Below are 13,642 nucleotides of genomic sequence, written 5' to 3' on the forward strand. Positions count from 1 at the left end.
AAATCCCCAGTCAGCAGAACACTCATATTCAAACCAATGTCGTGCAAAAATACAAGTGAGTTTTCCTTATGTAACTGATATTGCTATTTTCCCGCCTTTACTGAAAGTGCACTTTGTCTAGTCAGCCGATGTTTTCCTGTTTGCTTCTCCTTTACTGTGATTGAAACTCAGTGTTATTTCTTTTATTATTATGTTTACAACTTCCATTCTAGGATCTGTGCTCTTTGATCAACTGTAAATCAGTGAACATCACAAGCTTGGGGAGGGGAGGAGGTGGGGGGGGCAGGGGGCAGGAGGCAGGGGGAGAGGGCAGGGAGCAGGAGAAGGAGAAAAGGGGCATTATCAGGATCTTACTTGAGCCACCACATAATTTTTGTAAGAAAACATTCATCTTTATTTTGTAATCTAAACCATTATTTTATGATATCATCTTTTAGCATACTTAGATGGGTTGACATTCATGTGGACAGCAAGCTTGCTCACAGATCAACAACAGCAGGCGGCTCCAGGCAGCCATCGGGAGAGTGCAGCAAACTTCCCTTACTGTGGTGGGAGTGGGAGTTCCAGTAACCTCTGGATGTTTTTGGTAATGATAAGGAAAAGCTACTGCAGTGAAGACACAGGTCACCTTCAGGCTTTAAAGACTGGCTGCCAGGGGCCACAATCACATAGTAATCCAGGAGCCAAAAAAAAGAAAAAAGAAAAAAGAAAAAAGAAAAAAGAAAGGGAAAAAAAAAAAAACCAAAACACTGGAAAGGAATGGGAGCTTCAAAATATTCAAAAATTCTCGTATACAGATACTTGGTATACTATGATTTGACAGGCTTATAGTGACCAACAAAACAGCAAAGACAGATAATATTATTTATACTTTTAGTATACAGAAGACAGATTTTCAAGTCACAGTAATAAACCCTGTGAGAGCTCCTGAGACAAGGTACCCTATGCCCTGCACCCTTGCTATGCCAGTGACAAACACAGAATACAAAGTGGCTTCTAGGAGATTCAGGAGGTCCTTGAAAAGTGACAAACTTTATGTTATTAAATGACAAAACATAGTTAGAGGCTTTATTTAAAAATCTCTCACTGTTCATTATCAAAGTTACAAGATTGTTTGCATACCAATAGACTGACTGTAAACAGGAAATTCTCATTAAGGAAAGATGGGTTTACTGTAATTTGATCTTTTACAAAAAATTACTGCAAGTTATTAATAACAGAATTTCTCTTTTACTTTCTTAAGTCTAATTCTATTGAAAATTCAACCAATGTTTCCACTCTCCTGCCTAAGGTTCAGCCATGGTCACCTTAGGAAACACCCACTGATGTGTTAATCAGAAAGACAAACTGTGGCACGTTTCCATTTTGTTTTTCATTGAGCAAAGGCTTCGGCTGCATTGCATTTCAAGAGAAGAAGAGGCTGCAGTGGTCCGGTCTGTCTCAGCTGAGGTTTCCAGACGGCCGGCGGAGGAGCGAAGCAGCGGTGCACACTCAGCCCTGCCCGGGTGCCCTATCTCTCATGGAATCTTCTCCTCTTTGGCTTGCCTCAGCCCAGGTTTCTGTTGCCTCCACTGAGCCTGACTGAAGCAAGGGTGTCACGCTTTGGTGTCCGGACTCAAGGTGGTTCCATCCAGCGAGGCCGCCACGCTCTTCAGTCTGTCGGCTGGGGGACGATGCTGATGTGAAGAAAGTTATCTGGGTAGCTCAGATGCTCACTCAGCCACTGCAGAGGCGTCTCCAGCATCGGCTCGATCCCGTGAATCATCACTTGGCTCCTCTTCTCTCCATCTGCTCCAAGAAAGAAAGCCAATAGTCATCAATAGAAAAGAAAACCACAGAGAGGACGATGCATTGTCTTTTCAGATTCCTTAGTGAAGTAAATGGATTTCAAGCTTGTTTTATCCCCTCAACAGGAAATGAAGACAAGGAGAAAGTTTAAATGTTGCAAAATGTCTCATCCTAAACAGAAACCTGAGGGCTGCAGTGAATTCTGATAAAAATTCTGTTGCTCTGCGAAAGTATTTGTTCTTTCTTAATTACTGTGCTTGCCTGAGATTGACGTTAGTGAAACCATCCTGGAGAAAACAGCAGAGTGAACTCACTGACCAAAATACTCTAGGTACACAGTTAAAACCACTACAGAAAGAAAGCTGTTAAAAACGGCAACACTGTGGAAGGCCACACAACACACTCTTAGAAATGTATAGCAGAGATGATCCAGAATCAGACCAGAATTTGAGAGGATGCTTAACAGCTGGGAGCTTTGCTGATTCTCTGAAATGTGCTCAAGTCTTTCCCAAAGTGTTGGAAGTATAATGAAAAAAGGACACTTACAGCTGTGATCACAGGAACCAATAATCTGACTTACAGATTCTACAGTAAGAGTCACAAAACCTGACTAGTTTTGGCTAATATTTGCTTGCTAATTAAAATAGCACTAGACAGACCACTGTAGGACTCAGCAGAGAAAAGCACTTGCTGGCAGGCCAGATGGCCTTGAGTTTGATCCCTTACATGGTAGAAGGAGAGAACATAGTCCCCCAAGTTGTCTTCTGACCTCCATATTCATACCAAGAAATGTGGGCAACCATCTCTACACTAAAATGAATTCAAATATAATAAAAATTTAAAGGATGCTGCAATTAATGCCTTTAAATTCAAATTTTATTAACAATTAAAAAAGCAAAACAAAACCCCTAATGTAAAGAACACCCCTCCAAAATACCTCCCCAACCAAACAAAAATTAATCAAAAAGGAAAAGGAGGAACTATTTATTACCCCACAGTATAACTCCTTAACAGTGTCCTCAAAATACAATGGCAACCCTCAGCATTCTGGGAATGAAACACAACAACTGGGGAAACTTCTCTGGTGGACAGGAGCACTACAGCTGCTGCTGGCGTTTCGGCTGTGCTCCAAGTGCCCTTCACTGCTCTAAGGGCTGGGACGGCCTGTGACACATGAAAGCAGAACCTTTACAGAAATAGTCAGCCTTCTAACAGAGGCAGAAGGGTGGAAGCAGGGAGAGAGCGACAGATGGAAACACCATAGTCAAAAGGGAATTTGCAAATTAAAAACCTGGTAAGCATGCTACCAGCTACCAACTTCAAACAGGACCAAACAAAGCTTCCCCTTATCCCTGTCACAGACCACTGTCTTAGGACCCTGAAACCTAAAAATTGCCTGTCTTGCTTTCCTTTCCCTAAGCCATCTTAAACAAACAAACAAACAAACAAACCAAAAACCAAAACCAAACAAAAATCCCTCTACTTCTATTACTTAGTTACTGTATGAATCTGAGTCTGAATGGGTCTGTGTAGTGAGCAGACTGTCCAGAAGCCAGATGAGGGGTTGGATCTTCTGGGCCTGGATTACAGGCAACTGTGAGCTGCCCTACATGGGTGAGGGGACGCGACCTGGGGTCCTCTACAGGAGCAGCACACATCTAAAGGCTGAGCCGTCCCTCCAGTCCTCTCGCCAGCTCTGTTGCATCTATGCAGACATTTTTATTACGCAGCTATAATCACAGCATTCATACAATGGATGGCTTCAGAATGCTGGTCAGGAGCATCTACAGACAGAAGATGAAGCTGTACACAGAGCACAGACGACTGCATCTCTACTCTCTGGGAAGACTTAAGAACCGGGGTTAAGATGGACGAACACACATTCTCTACAGTGATTCATCTCTCTAAGTTCTATATTGCCAAGGTTTTAATGTATTAAATCTTTCTTAGAATATCTGAAGACATTTCCAGTATGGTTCTCTTAATATTCTTACTATATATTTCTTTGAGCTATTTTAATATTCTCAGAATTTCCTCCTACTTAGAACTGAGTCAAAAACCGAAAGCGTGGTGAGAGTAAAAGTTCCTTCTGTGTACAGTTCTCAAGCCAGTCACCCTTTCTGAGAGAGTAAAAACTGACAAGTCACTCCTCATTCTCAGCAGAGGTCCTGAGGCCATTAAACAGCAGAGTGAATTCACTCGAGTGTGCACATGTGCCTGACAAGGCAGGCGACCAGACCTGTCAGAGCAGATGGGAGTCCCCCATGCAAGCTAGAGAACTCTAACTGCATCAAACTTGCCTCGCGGTCCCACCGTGTACTGGGTGGGCAAGTTCTGGTTCTCCAGCTTGCAAGCTGGGGTCACTCTTAACTCTTGCATGATTTTGTTCTAAGCTTGGACACCTAAGTTGGGCCTACCTGGGCTATACCTCTCTTCAGAACAACTGAAGATGTGAGCTAAGGCCTGGCATGGTGGCCTTGTTTGAAATCTGAGCACATGGGAGGCAGAGTCCAGAGAACAGCTCTTACAATATCTGAAAACATTTCTAGTATATGGTTCTCTTAATATTCTTACTCTATAGACTAAGACCCCATTTCAAAACAAAGGAAAAGCAAGCAAGGACATGACGGCGATGTGAAACACTGTGTCACAGCATGCATCGGTCCAACACTTCATAGCATTTCTTCTTTGCTTTGCTTTCCAACTTCTCTCCAAAAGTTAACTAAACAGGATTCTTGGGATGGGGCAGGCTTTCCCTGGCAACTGTAGGCAAAGCTCCTGTTCATGGATGTCCTACAACTAGCATGGTACTGGCACACTGTGATTATGCAATGCGGTTTTACAGCTGCAAGTGGGGTGGGCTGGCAGAACACCTTCAGAACAGGGTCTGATGGCCAACCCTGCCATCAGGCAGAGTGTGACTGTGGAACTGCCAGAGCTAGTGAGGTAAAGGTTAAAGGTTCAAGATAGCTCCAAATCCATACAAAGCGCATATGTTCTCACCTTATTTTATTTAAGCATTCATAAATAACAAGAAAGCATGGCTGGGTATTTGTCAATTGCCTACACTAACAAAAGGAGGACTGATGAATTAATTCATATTTCTCCCTAACAGAAAGGAAGCCCTCAATGAGCTCACTACACTAAACATGTTTGGCAGCCATGCCTGTTTCTCAATGAGACTCGAGACTTCATACTTGAAGTCTTGACTGAGGACCACACTGCATACCTCTCCCACTTGGGATTTGGTCTTTTGTTGTCAGATGACTAAACCAGGGATTGCAAGGCAAGCACTACCATCAAAGCTTTGCCCCAGACATCACTGGAGTTTCTAAAACAGTGTGTGGAGGTGCCTGCTCACTGCCCTCTAGGACTGCCCTCTGTGACCTCTAGTCACAGGTGTCCACACCTGTGACTACCAAGAGATCTTCCCAAGACCAGTCCCATTAGCTTTCGAGCATGGAGCTGGGGAGGGGCTCCAGGCGACACCCCTCCCTGACGAGTTTTAGATGATGTTCTCATTGTCGTCCCACTGGCTCACCAAGCTAGACTATCTGAGATGAGCAGAAGGCAGTTGTCTCTCCAGGAGAAGCTCACCCAGTAGAAGCTATAAACTAGGCAAGCATTTAAGACAGTAATCAAGAGAAGCAGCTGTGATCATTCACACGTCACTTCTGCAGGGAACTCTGATTCTGCTATAACTTTCCATTTGTGATGTGAGTTTTCTAAAAAAAAAAAAATATATTTACAGAACTATAGTACAGTTAGCAAAATTTAAAAATGAAATCAGACTATTAAGTAGTTTATAGTCAAATTTATCAACAGTCCCAATATTCCTGTCCCCAGTCTGGGGCTTGGTCCAGTTCAGTCTCAGGCTGAGCTGCTTTTAGACAATCTTCATGTACAAACCATTTATGAAGACCAGTCATTTCCCATAGTTCTGAGGCCAAGCTGAAGATCAAGATAGCAGAATGGTGGGCAAGAGAGAAGGCCACAGCCACAGGCACAGCCACAGCCCTTTCAAAGGCTCTGACCCCTGCAAAGCTGCAGGGTGAACCTTCCAGGTCAGGGTTCTAAGACATGTCAAACACAGGAAGGGTTCGCCTGTGGCACCGAGGTTTCATGCTCCAATCTCCTTCATGTAAGAGGGTTTAGACTTCTAGTTCTGGAAAGTATATATACAGTATTATGTGTCTACCCAGTAAAATCCAGTATACTTTAAGTGAATAGTGTTAGTATGGTTGTTATTTTAAGGAAAATATATTCAGAGTCTGGAAAGACCACCCTAAGGCTCAGGACTGGTTCTGTTCTTATAACAGGGGCCTGGGTTTGGTTCCCAGCATGGTATACATAGCACCCTCTACCTTGCAAGTACATATAAAGATTAAAAACAAAAATGAACTATGTATGCATGTGTGTAATGTTTTGGCTCTGTGAAAATGGTAAAAAAAAACCACAGAAACAAACAGAAAGAGGAAAAATTCTACTGGTTAAGTTGCTCATGAGAAGTACAGGTATACATAAGGAATGTTGCCAGTATACAGATATATGTACAACAAGTGTAAATGCACACAATAATATAAGTCGGACATAAAAGAGAAAGGCCAATCAAGCAGACAGGCGCTACTACCAGACATTCGAGGAGTTGGACCTTGAATCCCCACCCTGGGCACGGGTGACTAACCTCGTTCCTCTGAACGAGGTTCCTCGTTCCTTGTTCCTGTGTTTAACATGTCCTTACACAGAAAGGGAAGGTTTCATACATGGTCACAGCTCAGTCTGATCTACCACCAGCAGCACGAGGAAGGTTAATGGAAGACAAACCCACAGGCTGGCTGGTCCCTCTGCCGTCCGGCCTTCTCATGGAACCTCACTGACGTCTGTGCTCAGACGTGCTCCACATGACAACAGACGCCATCACACCCTGGCTTGACGTTTCCTCAGGAGGCTAGGTTGGTAATGCAGCTGAAGGGTGACGTATGGCTGAGATGTAGTTCAAGTCCTGGCTGGTGCTCACAGGCTGCAAACTCTAGAATTTCTAGGATTCTCTGCCGTAGGGTTTTCTAGCAGACCTCCCAGCTCTAGTCAGGAGCCCACTTTTTGACGCCACAACAGCAAAGTCTTTCCTTCAGATGTTAGCCATCAACATTTACTAGCTTTGAACCCTTAACTGAATGAATCTCCAGTTCCTCATCATAGAGAGAAATAAAGACACATCTCTAGGGCTCCTTGAAGAATAAAAAAAGAATTTAAGAACTGAGCCCAGTTGAACCTGCAAGAGGGCTTGGACATAGCAGGTATTCAATGAAGTTAGTCCATTTCTCCACCCTTACTAGGGTATGAAAAATGTTATAGCGAGAATGAGCCTGAATAGCTCATGCGGCAGAGAGGCTGCTAAGTGTGCACAACGCCTTAGGTGTGACCTCTAGCACCACCCACGCGGGCTGTAGTAGCACACACTCAGAATCCCAGCAATTCAAGGGGTAGAAACAAAAGAACCAGAGTTTAAGGTTACACAGCAAATTCTAGGCCAGGCAGGGCTCCAGAAGACCATGGTGGGTGGGGGGCTAGAGGAGAGCAGGGTAAAAAAGGGGGTCAAGAGAAGGGGAGGAATATGCTCTTCAGAATGGTGAGACGCTAATTCTTTTGGCACTAAATATCCACCAAGATATATAAAATAATATGGACGTAATTATGTGACTGGCAGCCAAGAGGTTCTAAGACCTTGGCCTCCAATTATTCAGTGGCACTGTACAAAAAAAGGGGGGGGGACAAAACCCCAGTCTCAGTATTAGACAAATTAAATGACATTCAAAAAAATTCAAAAGCCATAAAATATAAAAATCCAGTGAAATACCTCACCTAAAAGTCAAGGGAGCCCTGACATATTATGATTATATTACTTAGAAGACTTTAAGATTCTTTATAAGGAGATTAAAACAAAACAAAACAAAACCCAAAAAACCAACAACACTGGGGAAGTGGTGGTCTATCCCTTTAACCCAGTAGTTGGATTGATGAGTTCAAGGCCAGCTTGGTCTACAGAGCTACACAGAGAAAAAGCCTGTCTCAAAAAACAAACAACCCCTCCCCCCAAAAAAAATCAACACACACCCCAACCCCTAGCAAGAAATCCAAACCAAACAAAAACAACAAACAAACCAAAACAACACCCCCAACCCCAATTCACACAACAAAATCGTCTTAAACAGAAACAACAAATCAGGAACAATGTTGCTCTTGTCTTCTCTGCCCTGCTTCCTGTGCGATCACTACCCTGTGATCACTCCTGGCCTGCTGGAGACAGAGTGCCCAGGTCCAGGCAGACTGCAACAAGAAGTAGTCTAGGATCTTTAGAACAGGCTGCCTGTGCTTCTAGGGACATCTTGCAGTTTCTTTCTGACGCAGTTGGAATCTCAGTTTTAAAGGGATGCTAAAGGAAGGGATGAAAAGGAACACAGCCTTTAATGAGAAGTTTCAACTGAACTAATCTCTTTTGAGGTCACACCTCTAAGGACAGAGGGGCAGAGCTCAGACCAAGCGGACTGACATACCACTTAACTGCTGCAGCTTCAGGGTTACTTTATGATTCAAGAACAAACTTTGTTAAATCTAACTAATAATTCTAAGAAAGTTTTAAGACCAATAAGGAGACAGGCTTTTTGATTACCACTAACTAGTCTGAAGAGTTTTTATCTAATCTGACAAACTCCTCAGGTATGTTCATGAACAAAGCCACTGACATGAGGCAGCCCAGGCTGAACTCTGAAGCGCATGCATACATCACGCTCTGACTCAGCCTCGGTGGCAATAGTCAGTGAGGTCAGGTCAGGGGGTTAAAGCAAGCCAGGATATGGCCAAAGGAATACATCAAACACGATTTTAAAAGGGCAATTAATCTTACACAGAAATGCTTCCTGGGGAATGAGATCTTCATCTTAAGAGCACACTACACACTGCAGCAGTAAAAACGAGCATGCCTGAGCTCTGGGCTTTTATCCGGTGATCACAAACAGAAGGAGAGTGCTGTTTATCAGAGAGCTACAAGCCTTTTACGGCTCTCCATTAACATCTTCCGGGTCTATGCTCGCTCAGTGCCAGTTACGAGGAGCCATTCGCAGTCCATGTAACCCTTTTCCATGTACAAACTATCATGTACATATAGTATTTATTTCTAAAATACTTTCAGAGCCTTAGCCCCTTAGATGGTATCATCAACTTCTAAGCACGTGCATTTGCTTAACTTTTGCTTTATAGCCATTATACTTCTTAGTGAGAAGAACATAAGCCAAAATTTAAAATTAAAACCACATAATTAGCCATAGTAGAAAATGTAGTGACTGTTTAGATGATTTAGGGCCTCATGACCATAAATTCTAAAAAGGTAAAAGTTAAACACTTAGCCTTGTTCACCTAAAAAAATGGATATGATTGAAAAACTGGGGGTTTTAAAATATTTTCTTTAAAAATTTAATTGCTGTTTGTGCATTATATGTTCATATGTGTATCTGCCTCAGCACACGCATAGCAGGCAGAGAGTAATTGTAGAACGACTTTTCTTTCCACTTTGGGTTCTGAACTCTATCACCAGGCATCTTTACCTGCTGAGCCTTTTCCTCACCCTTAAGACATTACTGTTGTGTTTACATAAAATGATCAAGTAGCTTTGAGCTTATTGATGACAGACAGTACATGTGATTGGCAGAACAGCTGTACCATGTGACAAGGCTGAGGAACACAGACCTCAGAACACAGAACTGTGGACACATGTGACTTCATTTCCTAGTGCCAGCAACAGAGTAAGTGTTGCACAAGTCTATGCTTCCCACTTCTGGAAAAGCCTTAACTCACTTAGCTTCTTGAGATTAAGATAAAAAAATAATTATGGAAGGGAAATCAGAGGCATCTTTTGTTGGATCCAGCATCATATCATCTCCCTTAGCAGAGAAAGAAAACAATCCTTTTAGTTCTCTGATTGTAGAAAAGACTTATATCAATGGATGTAGATCTGAAGAGATTCTGTATCAGCAAGATTAGTCAGCAGTGCCTGTGTGCTGGACAAAGCGTGAGGGCGGAGAGAGAGGAAAACAATCAAGGCTCATTTATATTTACAGTGTGTGATAAATTTAATAAACTATAATTCCCAAATTTAGGCTGAATCTTATCAAGGATTATAGTAGATCTTTGCTCACAAAGGGACAACATTTAACATGCTTTCAGACTTCCCACTGTAGACAGTGTTTCTTCCATAAAATATAAATGCAATCAAGAATAGAGAACAACAAAAACCAGGCTGGGAATAAAGTGAAAAGGAGGGCTCCCACTACAGGGTGACCCGCTGCTGTGTGGATCACTACCGCAGTCCCCCTGAACGGCAAACGCTCCATGAGTACCAACGGCATCTACAACCTACTTCTGCGCCTCTATGCTTTTAGCAAGTTACATGGTGACAATCAAGCTTGCTAAGGGGTCTGAAGTGACAGTGGCGCTGTAGTCAACCTTGCTTCTCTTTCCTCCCGAGATCAGTCTAATTCCATCCAGAAACTAGTTTCTAAAAAAGTCAATCATGGAAGTTTTGCCATAAGTGAATTATGTATAATTGGGCTAAGTTTCCCGTAAAATTTTGTTTGTAAAAATATATTAGCAAATCTATACAAAAGAAATACCAGGCTAACTGAAAACCTTAGAAAAATATAAGTCTAAAGTCTCACACGGGAAATGTTGTCTTACATTCTAACAGAATGCAACAGGAAACTTACTTATTTCATAAACTCAGACACCTAGATCTGTTAAAATGTTTATGACTGTCCATTCAAATGGCAGGAGGACACAGAGAGACATTGGTTCAGTCTGTGATGAGAAAGGGACTACAGTTATAAAGCCGTTACCTCGTCCTTCCACACTATCTGATGGGGGCGGGGCTGCAGTTTGGAAGTGTGCTCAGATTCACATGCTCGCTCCTGTGGGAGCAGTGGCTCAGCAACCACGTGACTGCTGCAGCGAGAGCTCTTGCTCTCAGACATCGAGAGGGAACTTCAATCCTGTCCAACACCTGAAGAGTCAGCCTCCAGGGTTTGTGTTCCCACCCCAGCTGCTGGGTCTGAAATCAAACTCCATATGGAGAATCACTGTATAGAAACCATGTAGAACAAATATGAATTCCTTAAAGTTCTATTTTTGTGAACTTGTGTGGTTTTCTCATAAAGCACATTAAAAATAAGGTAACTGCCAGGCATGCTGGAACATACCGTCAACCTCAGCGTTTGCAAGGCAGACGCAGCTGAAGGAGTTCCAGACTACACAGCAAGTTATAGAGGGTCAATAAATAGTAAGACTGTGACACACACAAACAGACACATACACGCACACGCACAAGCCCAGGACCCACACAAAGAAAGTAATTTTGAAGTTAGATCACCTAAGTTGGATGTTCCAGGTCTCCAGTCTCAATTTTACCCAGTTCCACAGTGACTACACCATTTCTGAGCTTATGGTCAATTTCAGGCATACCTAAAGACAAGGCAGACAGTCTCTCAGCAGACAGAGTGGGCAGGAGCCTGTCAGCTCCACGACACACACAGGCAGATGGTGGGGGTTTCATGGTGGCATGTGTGTGTGGCCTGAGCCCCCTCCATTTCCAGCTGTCTGCCTTCTGGATGTCTCCATTTAGACTCTGTCTTTACTCTTGCCTCACTATGCACAGCACAGCCTCAGTGTGGCTCACCCCACAGCTGTACAACTTCCTGTTCATTCTGCCTGGACCAAGGCTTTCTTCAGAGAACACCACAGTGTATCTTTCCTATCTCAGAGCAACAAGACAACATATACAACCCTGAGAAAGTGAATGACTGAGATAAACTTTATGCCATCATATGGAACCCAGAAGTCAAACAGTGGTCAAGGAAGGGTATCAAGGAATAAGGAGTGCACAGGCCACTGGGAGGAACTGGACAGGGAAAACAGAGCGCTTGCTGAACTATTCACCTCTCAGGAGAGCTGGAGGACACGAGGACTAACCTGCCATGGCCTACGTCTTTCTTTACACCTTACTGTTTGTGCAATACTAAATATAAAACCATGAGAAAATAGTCCAACACGAATAATGAATCAGTGAAATCTTGAAGGAAATTTCTAAAAACAAGATTGAAGGTTTGTCAGTCTAGACAGGAAGCCTTTGAAGAAAGCCCTTAAACACTCTGATAGGGATGCTGAAGTGTCCCTCTTCACAGCTGATAGCTTCTGGCATGTGGGGGAGAGGGGACACACGCAGAGGCTTATCTTTAAGAGGCTGGCCACTAAGAGTCTGACCATGCTCCAGTGAGTATATGGGCAACCTAAATTGGACTGCAAATATTTTTTCCTTCTTTCTTGGGGGGAGGAAACAAGAGTGGTGATGGTAGGTGGACCTGGAAGGACCGAGAAGTGAGTGTGATAGATGTGCATTGTGTAAAATTCTCAAATAAAAATATTATGTTGAAAAATGAAAAGAATGCAGGCTTTGTTACACTATGTAGCTTACTACATTTTTATAATTATATTGGAATATTGGGAAATAAAGTATGACTCAACAAAGTTTATAGGCATTTTATATTTATATTTTAATATTCTTCTAAATAAAAATTAAGCATATGGTTTTTAACTTTTTAAATGTTAACATTTAGTTTATTTATTATGTATGTTAGAAGACAACTTTTGGGAGCTAGTTCTTGCCTTCCATCAAGTGGCTCCCAGGGATTAGACTCAGGTTGGAGGTTGACAACAGGTGCCCAGCCATACCTAAGCCCGTGGCTGGCCTGCTTCCTGACAATGCCATCGTAGTATACTGAGAAAAGAAGGCATGTGACTTTGGGCCTGGTGCAGAGGAGTAGATCTCAGTCATTTTAACTCCACTGAAACCACAGACACCATGTACCTGTGCTCACCTTTGGTCTCTTCTTTCCATCTTGGCTAATTCCCCTAACCACTTAATGATCAGAAGGAAAAGAACGCAAAGCAGCTCCCTGCAATACTCCCTTGACCCCAGCCTTGCTGCCATAAGATAGCACATTCTACCGTCATGATGACATAAGACATATTCTTCCACGCTCCCATCACTTCTCACAGGGAGAAGCAGGACACGGTACCACATGGGTTCTTTGAGTACATTCTCTTTTTATCATGTGATGACAGCTAGTTCTTATCCAGACACACCCAAGTTTCAAGTCTTTCACTTTCAGCTTGAGTGCAGGTATGTCAAAGTGCTCCACTCTGATCATGAACAGGGAGCCCGAACTGCACAGAGCAGCTCTTCAGAGACTTGAAGCTTCTGATTACTCTCCACAGATTTTAAATATTTTTCTAAAAATAAATATGAAATGAAAAGAGGCAAAGATAAAAGTTTCCCAAAGAATAAGACAGAATTGAGGATGTGTCCAATTTCATGGTATAAAACTTAACACAGCATATTGGTACTATCTATGTACTACCAATGAAACATAGGTTCTCACATAAACCAAAACACTTGGCCTGCTATTCACTCACAACATCGGAGACAGTCTGAAGCATAGCTGCAGGTTAAAGAGTTTCTGTTATTTTTATTTATTTTATTATATGGGTGTTGTGTCTGCATGTCATTTCTGTGCATTTGATCCCCAGAGCCCACAGTAGTAGGAGAAATTGTCTCCTGAAAGTTGTCCTCTGACCTAACATGCATTACAAGAACTCAAGGTCTGTCTGTCTGTCTGTCTGTCTGTGTGTGTTTGTGTATGAATGAGGGGGGAGAGGGAGAGAGAGAGAGGAAGAGAGAGAAGAGGAAGGGAAGGGAAGGGAAGGGAAGGGAAAAGGGAAGGGAAAAGGGAAGGGAAAAGGGAAGGGA

General features: G+C 42.9%; 1 protein-coding gene across 1 annotated transcript in view; it reads right to left on the minus strand.

The window, feature by feature from the left end:
* Positions 1-370: 370 nt before the first annotated feature.
* Atg5 (autophagy related 5) overlaps positions 371-13,642 on the minus strand; it is a gene marked incomplete at its 5' end in the record, with an annotated part of 64,663 nt that continues 51,391 nt past the window's right edge. The window contains one exon of the mRNA XM_028775805.1: positions 371-1,788. Coding sequence (XP_028631638.1) covers positions 1,652-1,788 — 137 coding nt within the window. The remainder of the gene's footprint in view (positions 1,789-13,642) is intronic.

This window comes from Grammomys surdaster, unplaced genomic scaffold (assembly GCF_004785775.1).
Source record: "Grammomys surdaster isolate TR1022 unplaced genomic scaffold, NIH_TR_1.0 261, whole genome shotgun sequence".
NCBI lineage: Eukaryota > Metazoa > Chordata > Mammalia > Rodentia > Muridae > Grammomys > Grammomys surdaster.